We start from the raw sequence: 25,980 nt of genomic DNA, 5'->3' as shown, positions 1-25,980 counted from the left end.
TGTTAGAATTTTTAATTATCCTAAGTCCTTTTTTTTTTTTTTAATTTCAAGAATAGAATGTAGCAAAAACTACATTCTAAAACCTTTGACATTCTGCAGAAATCAACTGAACTCTTTTTTCACAGGGAAGTGCCTGTTTATGTCAGGGCTAAGCGAGGTCCAACTGAGTCATATGGATGACCACACTTTACCAGGGAAGTATGGTATTGGATTTACCAATATGGTGGAAAGGACGACTCCAGGCAGCAAAGACCTTTCCAGGTAATTACATAACACTTATTTTTATGGATTGGAACCTTGACCATGATGTGCCTCATAAACTCCAGGAGCATCGTATATATCTAGTTCAAGCTGAGCTCAACAAATATGTTTTATGCTCTTTCATTGGGAGCTGCCTGAATTTAGTAAATTACAAATATTGCTGTATTTATTTTTTGACTACTTTTTAATTCAATTTTAGTAAAGAATTTCGTGAAGGAGGACGTATTCTAGTACAGAAATTACAGAAATATCAGCCACGAATAGCAGTGTTTAATGGAAAATGTAAGAATTACTTTTTAAATTTTATCTTTTTTCTTTTCCAACATTATGGGCAATGTAAATAAGTTTGTATTTCATTTCAGGTATTTATGAAATTTTTAGTAAAGAAGTTTTTGGAGTAAAGGTTAAGAACTTGGAATTTGGGCTTCAACCCCATAAGATCCCAGACACAGAAACTGTAAGTCCTTAAAATTGCATTTTGTAAGGAAGCTAAATATGAAATTTTTTTTCTAGCTAATTTTCCTACCTATCGTAATGTCATGAAAAAAAAAAAACCCACACTAACTGTATTTTGTTGAATAATATCTGCATTGCAACTTGAACTAATCGTTGCAAATTAATTCAGATACTGTTAAAGTATTTTTAGAAAGAGCAACATTTGTCAGCTAAATGTTTTAATGATGCTGTGTTATTCAGCTAAAATATTAAGAGGAACTGGCTCACATACTACTTTCAAAATAAATTTAATGGCATATACTTGTCAAATTCATATGGTTTAGCCCTTGTACTCAGTTGTGAAACAAACATGTAAATGTAGGCATGATCCTGATTAGTAAAACATATTGCCCCATTTATATATCTTAGCCCAACTTCATTTTAGAGCTATGTAAATAATACATCCAAAACAAGCATCCAGCCAACCTAACTGACATTTGGTACTAGTGTCTTATAGACAAAGTCATCATGAAGTAACATAGTGGTTCTTAAACTATCATTTCAGCAGGGCTTCTGCAGATATTTGGTTCCAATTTTGCTTCTTAAATATAGTTTTATGTTTTGTTCACAACTTTAAAAAACATTTTAAGTGATGGAAAAGCCAGTGTTTTTGTGGAGACCTCAGAATAAAGTTTCTGCCACCTACATGCATTTGAACTTCTTTTAAAAATTTCTTCTGTTTTTACCTTATTATAAATATGCAGTTGGTGAGTTAGGTTGTAGCACTGGTATTTCTTTAAATGGAGGCCCACCTTTATTTACTTGGGCAGTGAGTTTACTACTTCCTATAGTGTACGGCATCATTGTTTGTTAAATGCCAGACACAGGCATGCCTCAGAGGTGCAATAATAATTGAAGTTGGATCATATCATATTAGGTAGTTTTAGCTTTTATACAAAAACACTTTAAAAAGTTTGTGAGAAAATGGAATTAAGAGATAATACGAATCTTTTCATGAATTTTTGAAGACCTCTCAATGAGCTGTGAATGCATTTATTTTTAAAAATTTATTCTTTATCGCGAAATATTAACTGTTACTGATGTTAGTAATTCAGCTTTGAAACAAACAAAAGAAAATCTCCTTTTTCAAGTTTCTGAATCATTTTAATTGAAGAATATCTTGAGATTGGAAAATGTGCTATTACAAAATCTGATAACATTTGCACCTACGTATCTTTATGAATCAGGATTTTTTCTAAAAGTTCCATAACCAAAATAAATAAATAATGTGTTTTTTCCTGTAATACATGATATGGAGGCCAATTAAATAATTGCAACAAATATCCATAATCCATCAGCCTCACTCTATTTATTTCTGCTTTTTGAAGGACAGTTTGTTACCATCAACCAAAATGATAAATGCAAATGTCTTTTCCTCTAGCTATTTTATTTCTAGGAATTTATCTGCAGATATATGTAGTCATACATATTTGAAATTAAATATGTGCAAGGTTTTTCACTACAGCGTATGATAGCAAAAGATTGGAAACAACCTAAATATCCACTGTTGGGCTCTGGTTAAATAAATTATGAAGGTTCTACCTGGCTATAAAGAAAGGAAGCTCTTTTTACTCCGTATTGATACAGAATTACCTCTGAGATACATTGTTGAATGAAAACAAAGCAAGGTGAAGGACAGGGAGTAGAGCATGTTACCATTTGTATGTTTTTAAAAAGGGGTGAGGGAGGAAAAAAACTATATATATATGCATATAAACACACACACACACACACACTCTCACACACTCACACACACACACACACACACACATACACATACAAGGGTGCTTCAAAAAGTTCATGGAAAAATGGAATTAAAAGATAATACAAATCCTGCTGTAGTTTTTATGTCCCCCTAAGCTCATGTTGTAGTTTGATCTCCATTGTAACATGTTAGGAGGGTGGGAAATCTGACTATGATATTTGAAATGTGGGACCTTTAAAAGGTGATTGGATTATGAGTACTATGCCCTCGTGAATGGATTGATCCATTCATGGATTAACAGGTTATCAGGGAATAGACTGGTGGCTTTGTTTTTGTTTGTTTTTTTTTTTTTAAAGATGACCAGTAAGGGGATCTTAACCCTTGACTTGGTATTGTCAGCACCAAGCTCACCCAGTGAGCAAACCGGCCATCCCTATATAGGGATCCGAACCCTTGGCCTTGGTGTTATCAGCACCGCACTCTCCCGAGTGAGCCACGGGCCGGCCCAGACTGGTGGCTTTATAAGGAGAGCAAGTGAGCACGTTGATGGCTCTTGCTCAGCCCTCACTATGTGACAACCTGTGTTGCCATTGAAACTCTGTAGAGAGTTTCCACCAAGAAAGCCCTCACCAGATGTGTCTCCTGGACGTTGGCCTTTCCAGCTTCTAAAACCGTAAGAAATAATAATCTTTTCTTTATAAATTACCCAGTTGCAGATATTCTTTTATGAACAATGGAATATTCATGAAAGGTATACTAGTCCGTTTTCTGTTATGAAAACTCTTATCTGGACACATTTGATTATTATTCATGGAGTACCTATAGAACTGTCAATATTGATTGCCCTTGGATAAGCGAACTAGGTAGATAGAGAGAGAGTTAAGAAGGAAGACTTCATTATATACTCATATGCCCTTCCATCCCTTTTGAATTGCAAACCATATATTTGCTATTAAAAAGAAAAGATTGTTAGTTGATAGATGAACACTGGGGAGAGTAGGCCTCATTGTATTTTAATTATTAACTTTGTAATAAGTAAATATTATAGATTGAACTTAAACACAACTACTTTTATTGATTTTACATATATTTGTATGTGGTAAAATATCAAGTTATTAACCCAAATAAAGATAAATTTTCTAATGTCAGTATGAGTGGATTCAATAGAATTGTAAGATTTCTGAAACTGTACAATTTTATGATTCTAGCTCTGCTATGTTATGCCATCATCCAGTGCAAGATGTGCTCAGTTTCCTCGAGCCCAGGACAAAGTTCATTACTACATTAAGCTGAAGGACTTAAGAGATCAGTTGAAAGGCATCGAACAAAACACAGATGTTCAAGAGGTGCAATATACATTTGACCTACAGCTTGCCCAAGGTATGTCACTGTCATCACAATTTTTATTCATTTTGTGTTACATTACAGGAAGTATATTGTGGCTTTAAAAACAGGAGAAAAGAAAAATATATTTGCAGTGATAGTGCTCTGATAATGGATATTAGTCATTGTTTTTTTGTTTTTTTTAAAAAGATGACCGGTAAGGGGATCTTAACCCTTGACTTGGTGTTGTCAGCACCACGCTCACCCAGTAAGCAACCGGCCATCCCTATGTGGGATCCGAACCCGTGGCCTTGGTGTTATCAGCACCACACTCTCCCGAGTGAGCCACAGGCCAGCCCATTAGTCATTGTTAAAATCTCTTTTTACCAAGGTCTTCTATCTACTCTGGGCATTACTGCAAACATTGAGGATCTAAGAAACATTGTACCCTGCCTAAAATTAAATATAATAGGTTTTCCCAGTTGTTATGAGTTAATTTAGTATATGCTACAAAGAACTTAAAAGATTATAGCAAAAGGTGCATCTCAGTATATATTAATACGCAAGAAAAGGATTATTCATGATTTCTGAATAAAGCTATTTTCAAAATTGTTGTACAGAATCAGTTTTAAATCTTTTTTACTTTCCTGACAGAGGATGCAAAGAAGATGGCTGTTAAGGAAGAAAAATATGATCCAGGTTATGAAGCAGCTTATGGTGGTGCTTATCTTGAAAATCCGTGCAATAGTGAACCTTGCAGCTTCTCTTCTAATGGGCCAAGTATGTTCCCCTCCATTTGTGTGTCCTTTTCAAAGACTTGGTTGAGTCAGGATCGGGGGAAAAATTTAATAGAAAGAGAATTAATTATTGAAGAATGGGAATGGCAATATAAAAATTTATTTAGTAACTAATAGTGAAAATTTGATGGTTATTTGATGTTTAACTACACAGGTGTTTACAGCTCATTTTCTTTTAAGTCATAGACTCTAAGCCATCCTAGTTGCATTTTCCTTCTTTAATAAAAAATGAGGATTTATCAGTAGTACATCTGAAAATAAGACAGAAACTTATAATTATATTCAAGAAGCTTGCTTAACAACTTTAATAATAGTTTTCTTTCACTAACTCTTAAAAACTACTAATTTGATCATTTATAACTTCTAAATAGAATAAACTAGCATTCTTGTCCCCTCCTAGCAGCCGACGGTGCAGGGTTAAGAGGAGAATCAACTTTCAGTGACATTCCAAATGGGCAGTGGATGACCCAGTCATTTACAGACCAGATTGCTTCCTTTAATAATCATTGTGGAATGCAAGAACAGGAAGAAGGAAACCATGCTTAAGAATGGTGTTTCTCAGCTCTGCTTAAATGCTGCAGTTTTAATGCAGTTGTCAAGAAGTAGAACCTCAGTTTGCTAACTGAAGTATTTTATTAGTATTTTACCCTAGTGGTGTAATTATAATACAATTATATAATATAAGTGTGTGGTAGAATCAACTGTATGACCCCAAGTGGTTTGGAAGGAAAAAGTAGGGGTTTTTGTATATGAGTTTTTGTATCTGAATTAACCATCATTCCAGCTTTTTATATACTGTATTTCGTTTATGAAAAAATTAATTTTTCTTTTGGGAGTCACTTTTTATCTGTAATTTTAAAATACAACAGTCTGAATATTTATAGTTGATTCTTAACTGTGCATAAACCTAGATATACCATTATCTCTTTTATGCCTAAGAAAGGCATGCAAATAAGAATTACCACTGGTAAAGAGGCAGATTTGTTGATTTTCATATATGAAGTTAACCCTCAACGGAGTCTCATTGTTAGTTTTTAGTGGTGTTAAATGGGCTCCCTGAATCATATTCACAAAAACCTCTTTGCTTTACCAGTGATGCGTGTTTGTGAGAGGTGCTTAGTAGTAAAAATGTAGAGTATGGCCTTGCAGTAGCAAGCAGGCCTTATCTGACAGGGCATTGAGCCCTGGCTTTGGCCTCTTTGCCCCTGTGTGTTAATCCTCTAGTAGGCAGAAACTGTTCTCCTGGGATGATAGGTTCCAGATAATGCAGTAGACCTTTTACATTTTGTTACTCATATATGTTTTACTTGAGAAATATAAATTTGACAGGGAAGGAACAGAATTTCTCTGTCGATATTTATTACCATTCTGATTTTATCCTCCTTGACTTTAAGGATGTGACGTGTAAAGTGATAAGAAATGGACTTTCAAAAGGCTGAGCAACAAAATGCTGGAGGTGTTTGATAATCTTATTTAAACTGGTGCTTTATGTAAATGAGATGTGCTTAAATAAATAATACAGAATTTTTCTTGCTAGGTAAACCTAATAAGCCAATAATTTTAAATATTCTTTCTCTGGATTGTTGCTGTTTGTTACTGTGGACTCAGTGAACCTCATAGAAAGGTTGGTTTGAAGTATGTACCTTCGTGATTTTCTAATGCGTTTTCCATGGTGCTACAAGAAGTCCAGATTTCTAGGTCTGGAAGATATTAAAGTTAGGTATTCAGAAATGCCATTTGCATTCACTCTTGATCACCTCTCAATATTCTGATTTCATACATACCCAGGGAGCATGCTGTTTTTTCAATATGAAATATTTATGAGGTTTTTTTCTTCCTCAGGAGGTTATATGGGCTGTTCTTTTTATATTAAGAGAAACAAATTCTTGTTCTGAATCTAAACATGCTTTTTAGCTGTGGAAATGATGGATTTTATTTTCCTTAAGTCTAGGTCAAGCTGTGTAAAAGTCATTCATGTTATTTAAATGATGCACTGTACTGCTGTTTACATGGATGTTTTGTGCGGGTGCTTTGAAGTGCCTTGCATCAGGGATTAGGAGCAATTTAATTATTTTTTCATGGGACTATGTAAAGCATGTAACTAGGTATTGCTTTGGTATATAATTATTGTATGTTTACAGTAGAATTTTTATTTGAGTGGGGAAAACACCCTTTAAATTATGACAGACACTCAGTAGAGAATGAGTTTGAGATTTTCCAAGCATACAATAATGGTGTTTTTCATTAAACATGACAGATGAGTAGTAAATGTTGATAGACTTTGTACATGACAGATGAGACTTTTTCAATGAATAATATTGAAAGATTTTTAAATGCATTTGAAAGTCTGATAGTTTTTACAATAAAAAATATTAAGAATGATTATTCTTAAGTTACAGGCTTTTTCTGTAGCAAGACTTAATGGTAGTCTTTCCTCCTTTAAACTTTTTTTTTTTTAAATTATTGTCATTTAATTGATTGTACATATCTGTGGGGTACAGTGTCAAATATCCATACCTGTGTGCAATATTGGTGCTCAAATCAGGATAATTAGTATATTCAGCATTACACAATGTAATTGTTTTTTGTGGCCCTTTACCAAGTTCTCACTAACTCCGCCTCCCCCTTTCCCACTTCTGGTGGCCTCAGTTCTGTTCCTCCCTTTTGGAAGTTCAACGAATTATTGTGATTGTTGTTTCTTTCTTTCCTTCATTTATTTATTTATTTTTTTAGCCCCTGCATAAGAGTAAAAACTCGTATTTCTCTTTCTGTGCCTGGCTTATTCCCCCTTTAAAGTTGATATCAGTTTACCTTCTATTATATTTAACACGTAGAATAATATACATGATGGAAATCATAAAATTCTATGAATATTTTATTTTTTCAGACATTCATGTTTTAAATGTGTAATAGTTTTGTAAAAGACAAGATTGGCAACCTGTTAAAATAATACCTGCATGTGAAAACACATTTAGAAATTTAAAAACATTGTGGATATAATTGTCATTCAGTGTTAAGCAAATTGATTGTTGATATCTAGCTGTGTTTATTTCTTTCCAACAACACATTTCACACACACAATCTTGATTTTCATAATTACCACTTGTACTTAAAGAAGTAAATCAATACCTGTATGGTCCAAGGTACAATTTGCACACAATAGTTTTTGTTTTTTATATTGCAGATCATACATATGTATCAAAGGTACTGTTAATAAAGAACAGTGTTATAGTAGGCTACAAAGGGACAATTCCACATTTTATACAGGGACTATTTTAAATGATGAGTTATATCAGCTATTGTGATTGAGTTTAAAGATCCCTGCAGGGTCAGGAACAAACCAGCTTTCCCATAAGTCGTTGTGAACACTGGGGAAGTCCCAAGGTTTATGTCTTCCATTCCAGTGGAGTAATTTGGCTTCCTGCAGAAAATGCTCCGAATATCTGGCATGTGGACTCCAGCCTTCATTGTGTTTAGAGGAAAATAATAAGCTTGTTAGAGAATAAAATTTTTATATTAAAAATTGAATGTAAGTTCATAGTTAAAAAAAAAATAAGCCAATCAAAGGGTTAATTAAGAATTTTCCACCCACTCCAAATCTCTATAGCAACCACTGGTAGAGTCTCTCATGAATTCTAGTAATATTCTACCTGTATACCTGTATGTTACATGTTTTTTGAAAGAAAGCTAGTAAGATGAAATAGAGCATACCTGCTACTATATCTTGCCTTTTTTTGTTTTTTATTTTATTTCATTTATTTCTTTATACCTTGCCTTTTTATTTTTTTAATTGTAACAAAGTTGATAGTATATATCTGTGGGGTACAGTGTTGAACATCAATACTTGTGTGCAACATGTGATGCTCACATCAGAATAATTGTTATATTCAATAATATACTTACCCAAGATCGTGTGAAGTTGGGATTCCAATTCATACCCTAGAGCCTGCACTCGTGTAGTGAATAAAACACTTGTCAAGGGACTCATAGTACACAGTCAGTAAACAGTTACTTTGTTTACTGACTTTGCTTTGTTTACAGCTTTTTAAGTTCATCATAAGTCATTATGCTACTTCATTTGGTTTTGTCCCCTGTAGGCTACTGCAAGAGGGCAATAAAAGCATGTGAAATAGTTTTGACAGTGAAAGTTCTATCTTTACAATAGTTAATGTTTATGAGCACATATACTAAGTATTAGTCTAATAGCTTTTCATGAATTCCTGCAAACACACCCTCAGGTATCTAAGAATATCTGCTGCATTTGCAGAATCTGAGCACTGAGGGTTAAGTAACTTGTCCACGGTCACCTAGAGGATTTGAGTTGAGGAACCTGAGGAACACACTCTCCTCACCACGGTGCTCACTGGGTCTATAAAGTGTACATTTGCATTGTTTTTTGGAAAATACTTACCCAGGTGCCTTATGTGCCACAGGGGGTTGATTGTGGTGTATTTCCCATGGAACACAATCAGCATTGGGGAGGTGGCCACCCCTCCTCCCAGGGAGCTGCTGTAGAGATTTTCCCTAAGCAATACAACAGAAAAGCAATATTTGGCCTGGAGCCCCCACAAATACAAATAAAATAGAATCTAATACTTTAAAAAGATCTAAGACCTTCTCACTATACAAATAAGAATTGTGACCTCTTATTTTTACCTTTTAGTTTTTGGAAATTGTCAGACCTACACAAAATTATGAAAATACCATAAACTCCTATATATCTAGATGCACAGTGTTAATATTTTGCCATTTTAACTCTCAGACTTTTTATGGTAGGCATAGAAGATCAAATTCTGATTCTACATTATTTAGAATAACTACTCACAAATTCAAGACTATGATGGTATTAAAACATCCAGATTAAAAAGACTGATGGGAAATACAATGACATGATAATAATGGTTGGTGTTACAATTGTTTTTATTTTCTCTATTTTAAGACTTCCATAATTAAAAATTATAAATTCTTAAAAACCAATCTTAAAAACCAAAGTTGACTTTATAAAATAATTCTGAAAAAAAAAATCTATGTGAGAAGGAGAAACCCAACTAAGATAAATGAAGATTTTCAGTGCAAAAGGTTCAAGTTATATTATTAAACAGCTTATTAGGAAAATATATGACAAGTTCCTTATTCCACAGGATCTCAATTCCTCTGATTTATATCATTTGAAGAAAGATTTTCATCTGCTGCCCTCTTTTCTTTCTCAAGTGCCTCCGTAAGAAAATTTGACCTAAGATGTCTGTGAACTATTTCTAACCACTGAACTATGCATAGAAAATTAATTGAATAATTTTGTTCCCAAGTATGGAAGAAATGGTAGAGAGGTCAACACATACTCCACATTTTTTTGCATCCATTTCTCCAATTGTTTGGTGATGTGCTGGTGCTTCCATTCCGTTATGTTGGCAACAATCACACCAGGATTGAAAGAGCAGGTGCTGGGGCTGATGCCAAGGTCTTTTATAGTCTTCTTCCGGTAGTCCAGATAGCCCATGTATGTATTCTGTAAAGAAACAGGACACGCATGCTTTTGACCAATGGATCTTTTGTTTCTTAAAGCCATTGTGCGGCATCTCTGGGTTTCTTCCTGTGACACTGGCCACTTCCTAGTTTCCTTTGCTGGTTTCCCCTCATTTCTCCAATCTCTAAATGCTGAGTGCCCCCAGTCCTCCAGTCCCAGCACCTGTTCCTTTCTTTAATGCTAACTCCATACATAGCCCCACTCAGTCTCATGACTATAAACACCATCCATCTGACCTCTCCTCAGGACTTCCAGCTCCATCTGCCAAATCAGTGTCTCCTTTTGAATGCTTACTAAGGCCAACCACTTCTCCTGCCTCTACTGCTATCTTCCTTTTCCAGACCTTAATTACCACTCATTGGATCTCTGCAAGTTCCTCCTAACCAGTGTCCCTACTTCCACCCTATTAGCCCTATTCTGTCTCTATGTCACTCATCTCCTCAAAGCCCCTCCAATGGCTTCCCCTGTCACTCAGAGTAAAACCTAGAGTTCCAAAATGGGCTGCCATGCCCTATACCAGCTGGCCCCCCACTACCTCTCCAACTCCTATTATTTTCACACTTGATCCCTCTGCCACACTGACCACCTTTAATACACCAGACACACCTCTGCCTCAGGACCTTTGCATTTGCTACTGCCTCTTCTTGGAATGTTTTCCCTCCTAAATATCTGTATAAGTGGTTCCCTCTGTTCTTTCAAGTGTAGACTCAAACACCACCATCTCAGTGGAGGCTTCCCTGACCACCCTATTTAAAATACAACCCTGATCCTCTGTTAAATATTTTACTTGTCTGTCTCTTCCTAAGAATGTAAGCTACACAAAGGCAGGAATTTTAGTTTTGCTTATGTATTATCAGTACCTAAAACAGTGTCAGGCCCATAGGAAGCACTCAGTAAGTCATCGAATGAATGCAGTGTGAGGCAGGACTTATTCTTTCCCCCACACAGACTGTCATAATCCACCTCAGTGTGATGCTGTCAGATACGACACAGGAGTAATGGGAATACTTGAGCACTTTCTGTGTGCCAGGCACTGCTCTAAGAACTTCACATGCATTACTTCATTAATTGCACGTAATAATTTTCCACGTATTAACTATTGAATTCTCACAATAACTCTACGGTGAAGTACTATTATTACCTCTGTTTGGCAAATGGGGAGAAAACAATTGGCTAAGTAACTTGCCCAAGGTCATAAAACTACTAAGTGCTAGCATCAAGATTTTGACAAAATTGGGTCTGGCTTTAAAGCGCCTTAAATGTCACCCACATAAAATTATTTGCTAGAACTTTTTTTGAAGAACAGCATTCAGCTCTTAATACCACCTTGTATTTCGAAGCTATTACTGTGGTTCCAGCATTATGTACAGATTTAAATTTCCCATTTCCACTAGGGTAAGATCTTTACCCTTAAACAAAATCAATATTTTCCATCCCTGAAATTTTAGAAAAAGCAATGGTCAAATCTCTGAAAATAGAACCAAAGGTTCAGCGAGTCTCTCACAGAAAACTCTTATGCCATCTCTGACGTAGAGTATGGTTATGCACGACCGAGACAACAACTGTCATTTCCGAAGCATTTACTACAGGCTGGGCACTTTGACATCACGTTATTTCATTACAGCTCACATAAACACAATAAAACAAACATTATGGATGCCTTGTTTCAGATAAGGAAAGCGAGACTTCGCAGGGTTAAAGTAACTCGCCCCAGAGTTGGTAAAGAATGGAGTTGGGATATGAATAAATCCCAGACCCTGTGCTGTTCTGCCTTTCAGCAGTCCAGACGGGCTGTTAGGGTTTTCAAGGTGTAGATTACATTCATTTTAAGTTGCCGGGGAGGAGAAGGGGCCGGAGCAGCAGGAGAAGGTAGGGTTTCCGAGACAGCATGCCCACCTGCAGCCCCACAAGTCTGTTCATGTCCTGAACAGAGGGCAAATCGCAGTCATCTGAGAAAGCTGCTGCGTGGCCCAGGGCCAGGGTCGTGTCATACAGTTCTTGGATATCACCTGAATTTAGAAACACCAGCAGTTAAAATATAGCATTTGATTTAGAGCTAGATAGAGCCTTAGAGCTTAAACATTTCCTGACCTTGTCATGAGAGAAGAGTATAAATCCCTGATTTTGAGTGGTTTGGCAATTTAAGAATAGCCTGTGCTAATTTAGAAAGCCACTTGATAAGTTCAGATCAGCATTGGTCAAATTTCTTTATTTCTGTTGCTGCATAGGTACCACACCAATGCTTAGCCTATTTGCAGGTGGAAGAAAGAGAACACAACATTTAAACAATAAAACTTAGCTCACTCCTGAGAATGTCATCAGTGACACTATTTCTTACATTTTAGGGATTCAGAGACAGGAAATTTGTTGCAGACTGACAGAGAGTGGCCCCCAGAAAGTCAACTGGATTGTCCAGGGAAATATCAACCTCTGATTTAAAAATATTCCCAAATTCTCAACCAAAAAAAAAAAAAAAAAAAATTCCCAAATTCACAACAATACTATACCCACAACTTTGACAAGCAGTCAGAATTACCGGGCAACTAGCTATTCGGAAAATGAAGAGAGTCATTCTACTTATCAGCTGCTCCTTTTCCAAGTGTTCTTGGCAGCCAGCGAGTGTACCTTGTACAATGACATCATCGTCCAAATAGATGACTTTCTCGTGTTGGTGGATAAGCAAAGGGAGATAAAATCGAACAAAGTTCAGCTGTTAAAACGACAAAAGAAATGATGGTGGGGAAGCAGCACACAGCTCATTCTTTTAGGGGTACTGGAGAGTCGGCTTTGACCAGGGCCTCAGCTCAGCTCCAGGTTTGGAACAGAATAAAACTACAGAGATGCCTCACCCAAGCCCTGGTACTCGACCTATCTGGGTCCCGGGTCTAAAACCAGCACTGGCAGATCAGCAATTCTAGATCCTGCCCCGCTACTGCTGAGGCTGTTGCCACTTTCATCTCTGTGAACCGCTGCAGTGGGAGCACAGAGCTTCCCCAGTCAATCTTTTTGGGCACAAATTGCCTGCCTTCCTATACACTCGGTAATTTTGATAACTGTCAACTAAATCAACCTTAAAGACATATACACACACACATACAAATGCACATGCACACATGTCATCCCCAAAACATGCTCAACCTTGAACCAGAAAAAGGTCAGAGAAGCATGAGCTGTGAGTGGGAGTTTTAAAGTTTCCTTAGTGACAACACTGTTTCATCCAAAGTCCCAACTCAGCTCACACTGATAATAAATATCTGGAATTGGGGAAAGATCATAAACAGAGGACTTTAGAATCTAGTAAATTTTCAAGAGTGGATTTAAGTAACAATTATATGTAGAAGGTGGCTGCAGTTTTTTACAAAACTGTCATCAAAAACATCACTCTGTGCAGGAGAGGGTCCCTTTTGTGAGAACTCTTAAAATACCTTAAGATTTCCAATGCTAGGAAAAAAGTTGATGTCTCCTGAAAATATTTTCTTAGTCAATACTATGAAGTATATAATCCATCCTGCTACTGTTTTTCCTTAGCTGCTAGGATACTGAGAGCTAAATTTCATGTACAGTCACAGTACATACAACAGCCTATGGATTTGGCATATTTTGTCCTGGCCTCTCTACCCGGCCCACCCCCAGCTCCCACCCCACACACATATCCACACACATAAATGCATCCTACGTTTTATATGCTTCATTTCTTCCCCCAATAGCTTCATTATCTTAAGTAAACCATTTTAAATCCTTTCTGGAGCAGGTGGTTTATAAATTATAAATAAGCAGAGTTTGGTGGAGATCTAATAGTGCATCCCGGGGGCTAGTGCTCCATACTGAGCAAGGGTGTCACCAAGGACTGTCCCCAGCATGCACATGACTCCTACTCACAGGCTGGAGCAGTTCAGGCCTCGATGAGTCTGGTCTGATCTTCCCTTTGAGAACCATAGGGTTGAATTCCACGATTTTGAAGTTTATCTCTCTCAGTTTGGAATGTTCAATCCATTTTCTAAAGAGATGAAAAAAAACCCTCTAGCACACACTTCAAATCTTTCCTCAATTTGCCTATTGCCTCAGGGTCAATCTGTTTTCTTCTTAGCAAGTTAAAAATAAAATGTGTGTAAACGTAGTAGAGTCTATAAATCTTTGTTTTTTTTCCCATCTGGTCTGACTTCAAATCTTTCCTTCTCTCTCTCTCTCCCCCCCCGCCGCCCCCCACAACTCTTTCTTCAAAGGAAATGAAGCAAAATAGTAATAACCAAATATCTCCCCAGATCCAAATAATCTCCCCAGGAAACTGGAAGAACAAAAAGTGTTTTGTTTTGTTTTTTTTTCATCTTTTTTGTGACCTGCACTCAGCCAGTGAGTGCACCGGCCATTCCCAGATAGGATCTGAACCTGCGGTGGGAACGTCGCTGCGCTCCCAGCGCCGCACTCTCCCGAGTGCGCCACGGGCTCGGCCCTTGTTTTGTTTTCTTATAAAGTAATATCTGTGGTTGCTGGTACGATCTTTGCCATGTGCTAATAGCTCTGAAAGGTTATGAAGCAGGACACTCTGAACCTTCAACTTCTAAGTCATTTTTACTCTGTGGTTTTGACTCCAGGGATGATTTTAATTTATCTTTGTCTCTTTGACTCCATCTCTCAATCTTCCCCATCTGTCCTCATTTCCCATCTCTCCTCTTCTTTCCCCTGTCCTCTCTCCTTCCATTTTCTCAGACTTTCAGAACTTCTATCTTCTATCTAATTCATAATGAGATTCTTGGTATAAATAATCTCAAAATAAAATTTCCAGTGACTAAAGCCACATATGGTAGCTTTTGTGGTTGATTAAAAATCAACAAAATAATTAAATTTGAACACAATTTAGATCTGCAAGATTTGACTCATAAAAATCGGTTATGTCAGTGAGAAAAAGACAGGTAACCCAACAGGAAAATGGGCAAGAGACTCGAACACACATTTCCAAACAGCCACGAAATGTGTGGGAAAAGTGCTGAGGAAACCTCAAACGAACACCACAGTGAGATACCACCGGACACCCAGCGGAATGGCAAAATTAAAAAGACTGATTATACCAAGTGGTGGTAAGGATGTAGTGGTTGTTCATGAGTCTGTTCCGTGGTGATTCACTAAACTGTACGTTGGATTTCTACACTTTTGTTCTTGTGTTCTACTTCAATGAGAAGAGTTTTAAAAATATTTAAATAGGGGGTGGAGTGGGGTGGAGAGTAGACGACAGCTAAGAACTGAGAAACAGCCCCCTCCAAATGTCATGAAGTCATGAAGCTCATGCCCTTTGTTAAGTACAAGTCCTGACTCAGAACATGCTACACATGCCTGCCTTTTGCCTTTGGCTGTCTGGTTTTCATACCCATGCATAGTTAAAGGGTTGTTAATGGCAGGCTAAGTGAACGATCAGCAACAATAAATGATAAGAAAAGTGAGAAATGAGATAGAAAACCTAGAAAGCGTATATAAGCCCTCAAAAATCACAGCAGCCAAGGGCCATTTAGATTAGGAGCAAATATCTTACAGATCCCAGTACCTCCTGATGGTGCCATCCCCAAAAAATTTCATTATAAAAGCTGTACATAAGTACATTCTTCTTATGAATGATGAAATAACACTAAAACCACCTTGAACTTCCCTTCATCAGTGCCCTCCCCAATTCCTCCATCCTGCCCAGAGATAGTCAGTGTTAACAGTTTGGTATCTTTCCAGTTCTGTTTCTTTACGTAATCACACATATGTACACATACACATTGACAGTTAGGGGGTTTTAATTTTTATAAAGTGGATCATACTGTATGAGTTGTATTGCAGCTTGCTTCTTCCACTTAACAATATGCCTTGGGGGTCGTCTGTGTCAGTACATACAGATTGTCTCCTTTCTTTTTTAATAGCTGGATCATATTCCATAGTTCATTTAAATATTTTTCCATTGAGGGACATTTAAGCACGTTGCAGTTTTTTTACTAGTTCAGATAATGCTGAAATTAATCTTGTGCATATATTTTGGTAATATATACTAGAATTTTTGTAGCACAAATTCCTAGCAATGGAAATAAGTCTGGTGAGTCAAATTATATACACATATAACAGTTTAGAGATTGCCACATTACCCTCTCAAAAATGCTTTACCAATTTATGCAGTGTACATTGTATAAACAAGGAATAAGCATGTCCATTTCCCTGCACTGAATAGTGTTGGGCTATTTAATTTTTGCCAGTGTGATGTGTGAAATATTATATGTCACTCGTGAAATGTTTTAATTCACATTTTTAAACAATGGGAATTTTTGTTTGTTTGTTGTGGGGTTTTTTGGAGGCTAATTGGTATGGAAATCTGAACCCATGACCTTGGTGTTATAACACTGCACTCTAAGGGAATATGTTTTAATTAGCATTTTCCTATTAGTAACATAGAACATCTTTTCATGTTTGTTGACCATTTGTATTTTTTTCTTCTGTGAATTGTCTGTTCATATCCTGTGCTCATTTGTCTACTAGATGCTTGTATTTAAAATTATTTTTGTTACAATTCTTTATTTTGGATAGTAATCTTTTGTCTATAATACATGTTGGTAATATTTTCTCCTAATCGATTACGTGACTAATTTTACTTATTGTGTTTTTCATTATTCAAAAGTTTTTAAATGTTATGCAGCCAAATCTGTCAGTTTTTCCTTATGACTTGGGGGCTCAGGGAGGCACTTTTCATACCAAGATTATACAATTGTCCCATATTTTTATAATTTAAATTTTGACTTTATTTTCCCTTAATCTAACTCCAGTTTACTTTTTAGTGTGGTATATGATAGGAAAAAAATCAGTTCACAAATTATAATATATAAATTATATGTTTGCAGTTCAAAAATTATAATTAGTGATGATTCTGAGCCATATTAAAATGGTTATGTTAATATTTTCTCATGTTAAGAAAGCAGAGAAAAGAGGCTGGCCAGTTATCTGAGTTGGTTAGAGTGCGGTATTGTAACAACAAGGTCAAGGGTTCAGAGGCCTGTACTGGACAGCTGCCAAAAAAAAGAAAGAAAGCAGAGAAAAGATAAACAATTTTAGAAAGAAAGCCTTTTTATATAACCTTCTTAGGTTGGGGGTTCTTTAGTTCATTAGATAATTCACTTCTGCGTAATGATGCACCGCCCTACCAGATCAATGAGGCTTTGTTGAAATTTCCTTAGCTAGGCAACACATGTGTCAGGTCGGGGTATCCCCTCATTGATTCTAATGACAGTTATCAATCTGAAAAGGAAGGGAATCCATTTAAAGAAAGATAAGGAAGATTAAAAGAAAGTAGAAATCCCCAAACCTGTAGTACACAAATTACCGTATTCGAGACAGAGTATTCCGGAGTCCAACTACATAGAACAAAATGTTGGCGTCCGTGTTGCTGTAGACGCTGTTGATGGCAGCCATAGCAGCACCCATCCTCCCTGCCGCTGCACAGATCACCACAGGAATCTCCTCTTCCGTTTCTTCAGGAGTCTCAGAGTCATCATCTGGAAACATTAAAATCAGTGGCTTGGAACATGAAGGAATTTCACAGCAGAACCAGTTTAATTCGTCTTCCACACTCCTGGGGGAAGATAGGATAGTGTGGAAGAGACTGCTGATTATTCTCCAAGATCCAGTTTCTCCTTCTTCCCTTAGAATTTAGGAATTTTAGGTGGCACATAGCCACCCACTAGGACTATTTTTATCCCAGACTCCCTTGCAGATCTCGGTGATCAAGTTCTGACCAATGAGCAAGTCATGTGTACAACTACTGCATCTGCCCTTCAAAGGAGTGCTTACCCTCCCCTTCACCTGTCCCCCTTCCCAAGGGCTGGAATGTTGCTGTGAGGGCAGGAGTTAGAGCAGCCATCCTGGCCCACAAGATGGAAGCTACCTAATGAGGACGCCAAAACATTAGACAGAAGGAGACTTGATCTGGATGACTGTGGAACTGATGCATCGGACCTTCACTTGAGAGAGAAAATAAACTTCTATTTTGTTTAAGTCACTATTATTTTGGAGCTTTCTTACAGAAGCCAATCAGATAGCCTAACACACACATATGGTTGAAAAATGTATGAAGAATTGAAAAGCCTTAATTGATTCAACAGTCCTCAACTCTTCCCTGAATCAGAATATTTACCTTGCCTACACTGCTGTAAAATATACTGCTTGTGATTTTCCTTCCCCTATCCTCTTCTATTTAGTTAAGTTTTTCAAATGCTGGCAGCAAGAGAAAAGAAGTATGACAGAGCATGACTAATACACAAGATGAATAATTGATTATTCTGTTGAGCATTGGAAAGTTATAAAATATCAATGCCATAATATCATACTTTGGTACCACAATACAACTTCCAGGTGTGAAGAATAACAATTATTAGTGTGTATTTCTTGAAAAAAAAAGATTCAAGCAAAAAAAGAAAAAGAAAAAACTATCAGTATGTAGAGTATCCACTATGAAATGCCCATCGGATTTTTACTTACAGCACCTTCTCACTTTTTACAGATACATTTTTGCAAAACCTCTATCACTCAGGCCCATGTTGTCTCATATCTCAGTGCCTTTGCACATGCTGTTCCTGATGCCCAGAATGCTTTTTCCATCCTTTCTTTCATGACTTTTACATATTTATTCCAAATGCAGTACAGACATCAGATCCTCTGGGAAGCCGTTAACAGCTCCCAGCACAGATTGCCATCCCTTGTCTATATCTGTATCCTTGCTTGTGGTTGGATTTATCACCTGCGTTGCGATTTATTTGATAGCATGTCTTTCCTTTCTTATTACACTAGGAGCTCTGTGAGGGCAAAGATAGTATCTTGTTCATCTCTGTATTCTCTGCATCTATCCCAGTGCCTGGCACATGGTAGAGTCTCAGTACATTTTGGACAGATAGATGAGTTTATTAGATACCTCTATGTAAGCACTTACCACACTGCCCTGGAAGAATCCATTTCTGTGTCTGTCCCCTCCACTAGACTGTAAGCTCATTATATTATCCCCACTGTGTCTGGCACCTTAGAAGCACTTAATGAAAGTTTGCTAAAATGAACTAAACTGTACTGATGGATTAGAGAACCAGGCCTTGGAGGGTTGGATCATGGGCTATTCCCAGGGGCAAAGAGAAGGAGGGGTTGAAAAGCTGGGGCAGTGCCTGGCTGCCAGGCTCAGTATAGGCCTTCAGCAGCCAGCAGGTAGCATGAGGTAGGAGGAAGGTACACCGTGAAAGAGGGGGCACCCTAGGAGAAGGTCAACAAGTGTACAGCTCTGCTGCAGACACATCACACTGCCACACATCTTCAGAGCCTCTGCCAGTCAGAGAAGCTGGGAGCTAACTTAAGCCAAAAATACCACTTTCTGCCAAGAAGTTTCCCCTGGACGTTATACCAACTGGTGCCCGAGCCATCCCATTAAAAGGTTTGGCTATGGGAAGCCATCTGGAGTCTAACAAAACTAGAAAACATCATAATGATGGCAGAACGGATTGGAAATAATAGTGACTTAGTCCATTCCCACAAGCAGCTCTTACCAAACTATGCCGATTCCTAGAAGAGGTAAAATGTCTGCTCTCCCAATGCCAAAACTCAGAATGCTCTTTCAAATAAGGATTGTTTTAGCCAAATATATTAACTTGCCTTGCCCCAAACGGCACAGAAGTGAATCACCAGCAGGCTATTAACAAGGAACTTACCAGGAAACTCCATGGAATGTCATTACCAGGAGATTACACAGAATGGCACCATGCTTTCCTTCACTATAGGACTTCACAGGGCCTCTGGACATTAACTGATAACATGTGTTCTTTGCATTAATTCTTTTAAAATTATAAAGATTAATATGTACTTCTTGAAAAAATTTCAGCCCAAACATCAGAGTATCTGGCAAATTGTGACTGTTTTCTACAGACCTCTGCACTCCCATTCCAAGGGTAATCTCTGTTATCAGTGTAGTGTGTGTCCCCCAAACCCTCCTTCATGTAAATACTAAAGGATATATAACACACACAATATTATTTTAAAACCGAAATGGATACTTTTCATGCTCTTCTGAACCTTGCTTTTCCAACTTATACCACAGATGTCTTTTCATGTCAACACTCCACTCCTTTAAAATGTATTTTATAACATTGATTCTTTTTCATTTTAACACTGAATGTGATTTTTTTTAAATGTGATCTTGGATCCGTTCATGTGGCACAAACACTTTGTTTATTTGTATTTAGCTAATTAGTCAGTCAGGATGTGCATTTCCCTGCAGTTGTTTTAACAGCTGTTACAAAACTTATCCATCTCTTTCCACGGAAAAAGGAGTCTGCAGTGGGATTAGTGACCAAATGTGTTGGTTTATAGGCAGGGAAACGTGACAAGTAAAAAGCCAGAAGTTGAGATGACATTGACCTTGTATGACTTCCTTTCTGTCTCTATCTTTTAAAACAGTTTATTGAGGTATAATTTAGATACTGTTATAGACTAAATTGTGTCCCCCCAAACTTCACATATTAAAGTCCTAACTACCCAGTAACTCAGGATGTGACAGTATTTGGATATAGGGCCTTTAAAGAGGCAGTTGTTAAAATGAAGGTGTTAGGGTGGGACACTAACCCAATAGGACTGGTATCCTAATAAAAAGAGGAGGAGACACAAGGGAAGCATGCACAGAGAAAAGGCCATGCGAGGACACAGCAAGACAAGGAGAGAGGCCTCAGGAGAAACTAACCCTACAGGCACCTAGATCTTGAGCTTCCACTTCTAGAATTGTGAGGAAATAAATTTCTATTGTTTTAGCCACCTAGTCTGTGGTATTTTGTTTTGGAAGCCCTAGAAAACTAGTACAGATTTCTTTAACCCCATTGTAAGTGTACAGTTCGATAATTTTTAGTAGAGTTCTACAACCATGACCATAGTCTAATTTTAGAACACTCCCATCACCCTGAAAACTTCCCTTGAGCCAGTGTGCAGTCAACCCACTCCCACTCCCAGCTCTGATCTGCTGTCTCCACAGATTTGACTTTTCTAGAAATTTTATATAAATGGAATTGAATGATATGTGGTCTTTCGGGTCTGGCCTCTTTCATTTAGCATAATGTTTTTGATGTTCATCCATTTTGTAGCTTATATCCACTTACGGATATACTATATTCTGTTTATCCATTCGCTAGTTAATGTACATGTGGATTATTTCCAATATGGGGCTACTATGAATAATGCCCAATGAACATTCATTGTGTGAAAATCATTCTGTTTCCACATGCTCCCGACGTTCATGTAGACCAGATTATATGAGTACATGTTTTAAATTATTTTTCAATGAATTTTTTTAATTTAAAAAAAATAACCACAAAGAAATGTCAGCTTTGTGTGAGCAGGGACATTGTTTTGTTTTGTTCACCATTGTATCTCTAATGTCTGGCTTGAAAAAAAATTAAAATGTGTGGAATAAATGTATGTAACACACCAAAATATTAACTTTGTGTTTGTCTGATACAGCTACAGGTAATATTTTTCTCTTCTGTGCTTTCCAGAAATGAGTATATTTGCTTGACCAATATAAGAAGTAAATTAATTAAAAAATTTATTAAACACACTAATGGCACTTCTTAATTTTTGTGGGGCTTGCCTTTTGTGTGTTTGGGGGTTGCAAAGGTGCCGTCTCACACAATTCACCCCTGAAAAGGGAAAGTGGGCTCTCAGTGCAGCTGGAGGAGGACATGGGGTCAGTGAAGGATCATTTTTAAGTTGAGAGTTATGAGGTTGGTTGTACACTGATGTGAATGAACCAGCAGAGAGAGGAGAGAGAAGGCAATTTTCAGTAATTCTCAAAATTATTGTGAAGCTCCAAAGGGATGAGATGTTGTTCACTCAAAGTGTGATCCAAGAACCAACAGCATCAGCATCAACTGGGAGCTTATCAGAATCACAGATTCTCGGGCCTCACCTCATACCTACTGACTCTAAACCTCTTGGGTGGGGCCCAGTACTGTGTTTTAACAAGCCTTCCATGTGAATCTTACTTATGCTAAAGTTTGAATAGCACTGATCATTCTAGAGCACAACTGAAACGTTGGCCTTAGGTGGATATTCTACAAGCAGGTCCTTGGCAGCTGACCAAATTGTCTCTGATCCCAGCTGTTGAAAAGACCTCAAGAAACACATTCATATCCCATCTTGATGGATTCCATGCCTGCTTACCTGCTTCATTCTTGAGCACAGTGCCTTTGTGAACTTTCTTATACAGAATCCCACAAAGAGTCACAATCAGAAGGAACAGCAACACCTGATTAACTGAAATAAGAATAGAAACACATTAAAGTTCAACTTATCAACCTGAAATCATGTGGAAAAGTTTAGAACAGCAGTATGAGCAGAAACCTTCAGAGTGGTGGTCTGGGATTTTTCTTTAAGCAGATAGCATATGGAGTGAAGAGTTAACCTGGGCCACTGTTGTTGCTTAAGTATAGACCGAGGTAGCACAAGGAAGATCTGGGGCTAAACTCAGGCAGTCTGACGGTGGAGGCTGCAACCTTAATCATTACATGATGCTGCCTTTGAAGCTATTTTCTGTGCATGAATATTTGGTTTCAAATAATATTTATATAATGTTTATTATGAGACACTACTAATTATGAGTACATGTTCTTAGCCATTATAATGCAGTTGTTTCTCAATTCAACCACTGGTCAAGGATGATGTGCAGAAAATTCTTGCCCTGGGTAAAAGATTAGAAGACCCCAATTCCTCTTCCAGGTCTAAGCCTCCAGGACCATCTATTCAAGATCAGTGATGCTTGCCCTTGGGATCTGCTGAGAAGTAGAGTGGTGCAGGACAGTGTTTTCTTGAGTATGAAACACGTGAGATGATTGAGGAAGTTCACGCTCGTAGCATTAAGTAATATTAAATCACAGTGTGAGAAAGTCAGTCTTTCTGATTTCATGTGCAGGCAGGCTACAAAAGCTACCCAGAACTAAATAACATTAGTCTAATTATATATACTTTTACAGTCACCTTCTTTTTATGATAGAAGATAATTCTTTTTCCATCTAAGGTGAGGAGAAAAACTTTCTATTATAAAGCACACTAGGGGGCTGGCCAGTTAGCTTTGTATGTTAGAGTGTGATGCTAACACCAAGGTCCAGGGTTCAATCCTTTTACTGACCAGCCATCAAAAATTTTTTTTTTAAATATAAAGTACACTTATAAATTTTTTTAATGAGTCAATTTAAAGAAATTATTAAGTAATACATAGGACAGAAGGAACATAGATGATGAAAAATTGAGCAGATGGTACATTGCCATATGAGATGCACACCTGCCTGAAGTTTGGAAAACATTGGTAGAAGGCGAAAGGGTGGGGATTTGAAGCCAAACTCAAACCTCATTTCTACCACCTCCTAGCTGTGTAGCCTTTGACAAGTTATTTAACTTCTCTGAACCTTGGTGTGCTCATCTGCTAAGTGGGAATTGTAATGATAAGCATTATCTCACATTGTTGTTTTGAGAGTTTAGCAATGCAGTCCCAATAAAGACTTTATAAATGTTACTTATGATTTATTTTTATGCATCAAGATACTTAATTTATTGGCCTCGTACTGATTTGTTTCTGGCCCCTAGGTCTTTGCATTCTTATTTGTGAAAGAAAGGAGTTAGAGTCCCCACGTATGCCCGAAACTACATGCTGAGACTCAACGATTCTATCTTGCTAACATCCAGGTCCCCCCTGACTTTCTGAGTTATCGGATTCAGCCAGAGACAACCAGATACTAGACTCGGTTTAAAACAAAACTGTAGAGAAACAGAAGATAAGAGACAAAGTTCTGTAGTTTATCAATAGGCCCGAGCAATATTCACCTGCCACAGTCAATTTGGGGAGGTGGCTCGATGTCCATTACCATCTGACCCTTTCAACTGTGCTGTTTACTACTGACATAGGGGTTGTCAGCTAAAATTAGTTATTTGTGTATGGTGGCTGGCCAGTACGGGATCCAATCCCTTGACCTTGATGTTAAAAATTTTTTTTAGTGTAAGTATATTTCATGCAACATTTGGGACATACTTATAAAAAAATTATTTGCTGTTTATGTGAAATTCAAATTAAACCGGATGTCCTGTGTTTTCATTTGCTAAATCCGGCAACTCTACTGTGAGTGGAACAGTAACACGATCAGGTTACTATGTTTCCCCCCAAACTCACAAACTATTGGATTTAAAATCAGGGGCAATCCCAACTTTTGACAGGTCTGAAGATTTGAGGTGACTCTTTAAGGACAAGAATACAAAATTACAAATGCTAAATTAGACATGAACATGAATACTTATTTAGAATGAGAAAATAAATTGTATTTGCAAGTTTTATAGAAATATACAATCTCTCTCATGATTAGCTCACTTCTGATCAAAACTAACAACTTCCCACAGGAATCATCTGAAACAATGATGCCAAAAACTGCCTGTGGGAAAAATATCCATGAAAATCAAAGATTAAAAAAAAAAATCCAAGCTTTGGCATTAAAACAGTCCTCCAAAATATCTGTTTTTTAATCACTATTTTCAAAAATTGTAATCTTACTTTTTCGTAACAGAGCCATGTGTGTTCACGTGGGTAAGAACCGTTACCTGTGGATTAAAGAATAAAATTTTGTTTAAAAGAGAATCAACTCAAAAGTCATCAAGTGTTAAGGACTATGTCTTCTTTGAACATCTGATGTATTGTGAAGTGTATAATCATTCTTTGCTGTTCCAAATCTAGAATTTTGGAAACTAAATATTTTTTAATTGTATAGCCCACCTCTTCACAAGTGATTCCTCTGGCTGAACAAACCTTACAAAGTGTTCCCAAGAGTTAACCTTTTGTCTTCAGGTTTTTGGTTTTTTACCTTCTCCAAAAAGCCCCATCAGCCTTGGAACAGCAGAGCAGATGGCACTAACTGGAAGAAGTCTAACATAAGAATGTCTCGTTGATCTAAAATATAAACCCCATGCCTAATCTTTTTTTATTTTTAAAATTTATTTATTATTATTTTTTTCTTTTTTTAATTCTAATATATTTTTGCAGAGCAGTTGGGGGAGGGGGAGGAGAAGAGGGGGATGGGATGGGAGGAAGAGGAAGGGGGGGAGGACATGGTCGAGGCCCATGGCACCCCCTCGTTCCAACAGGGGAGCCTGGGGGGCTTCTGGCGGTGGCTTGGTTGTGGTTTGGCTGGATGTGGACTTCCGGCAGGCATGGCTGAAGCCCTCAATCCCCCCACCACCCTAGCTCAGGGGCCCAGGGCACTTCCAGTGCATGCCTAATCTTTCTGCTGTCATAACTTCATTCCTTTGATAAGGAAGTTTTACATCTTCAGAAATCCCTTGTAGAAATACTGAGAGAGGCACACTTTACACTCAGTTCAATTGTTCATTCATTTAATGTTTGTTGAGATCCTACAAAAGCCTGACACTGTGCTACCTCCTGGGGATGCACGGATGAAGAAAACAGTCCTGGTCCCTATCTTCATGGAGCTCTCACTCCAGTGGGAAAACAAATATTAAAACATAGCAAATAAAATAATTAGGTTATGGTAAGAACTATGAAGGAAACAGAGGAGGTGTTGGGATAAAAACAACCAGGAGTAGGGAGTGCATCAGGAAGAAAAATCAGGAAAAGCCTCGCTGAGGAGATGGCATCTGATGGGGAGGCAGAGCAGGAGCCAGTCAAATGGAGAGCATACAGAGGAGCATTCCAGGCAAAGGGGACAGTAAGTGCAAAGGCCCTGTGGCTGGAAAGAGCTCTGAGTATTCTAGGAACTGCAAGAAGGTTGATGTGGCTGACCAAGGAAGAGACTGGCTGGAAGGGGCTGGAGACATAAAAGGGGCCAGATACTGTTGTGCAT

General features: G+C 37.6%; 2 protein-coding genes across 5 annotated transcripts in view; one reads left to right on the top strand and one right to left on the bottom strand.

Annotated features, from left to right (window-relative positions):
• The window catches only part of TDG (thymine DNA glycosylase), a 69,899-nt gene that overhangs the window by 18,960 nt on the left and 24,959 nt on the right, over positions 1-25,980 (top strand). Inside the window, exons 5-10 of one of the 3 annotated variants that reach the window (XM_063075228.1) lie at positions 126-261; positions 461-543; positions 624-718; positions 3,670-3,841; positions 4,439-4,564; positions 4,985-6,877. In XM_063075228.1, coding sequence (XP_062931298.1) covers positions 126-261; positions 461-543; positions 624-718; positions 3,670-3,841; positions 4,439-4,564; positions 4,985-5,127 — 755 coding nt within the window. In that variant the 3' untranslated portion in view covers positions 5,128-6,877. Of the gene's footprint in view, positions 1-125; positions 262-460; positions 544-623; positions 719-3,669; positions 3,842-4,438; positions 4,565-4,981; positions 6,878-25,980 lie in introns of those variants that run through there. The other 2 variants (XM_063075227.1, XM_063075229.1) reach the window with 2 other exon arrangements.
• GLT8D2 (glycosyltransferase 8 domain containing 2) lies at positions 7,874-24,696 on the bottom strand. 2 transcript variants are annotated; one of them, XM_063076150.1, is made up of 9 exons: positions 24,678-24,696; positions 22,304-22,396; positions 17,445-17,631; positions 13,985-14,102; positions 12,731-12,815; positions 12,002-12,114; positions 9,921-10,087; positions 8,993-9,105; positions 7,874-8,043 (listed from the first exon to the last, which is right to left on the bottom strand). In XM_063076150.1, the coding sequence occupies exons 1-9, from the start codon at positions 24,694-24,696 to the stop codon at positions 7,874-7,876; spliced, it is 1,065 nt and encodes a 354-aa protein (XP_062932220.1). The 2 variants fall into 2 exon arrangements, with proteins under 2 accessions (XP_062932220.1, XP_062932221.1); XM_063076151.1 differs by having other exon boundaries at positions 17,445-17,616.

The sequence above is a fragment of the Cynocephalus volans genome, chromosome 12 (assembly GCF_027409185.1).
Source record: "Cynocephalus volans isolate mCynVol1 chromosome 12, mCynVol1.pri, whole genome shotgun sequence".
NCBI lineage: Eukaryota > Metazoa > Chordata > Mammalia > Dermoptera > Cynocephalidae > Cynocephalus > Cynocephalus volans.
This window is presented reverse-complemented; position numbering and strand designations above follow the sequence as displayed.

Bases quoted from the DNA above. Each gene is read 5' to 3' on its own strand.
- GLT8D2 (XM_063076150.1), bottom strand. The intron at 14,103-17,444 runs GTAATTTGTGTA...TCATCTCTTTAG, and splicing joins AATACTCTGTCTCGAATACG to AAAATGGATTGAACATTCCA. The intron at 8,044-8,992 runs GTAAGTATTTTC...AACACAATGAAG, and splicing joins GTGGCACATAAGGCACCTGG to GCTGGAGTCCACATGCCAGA.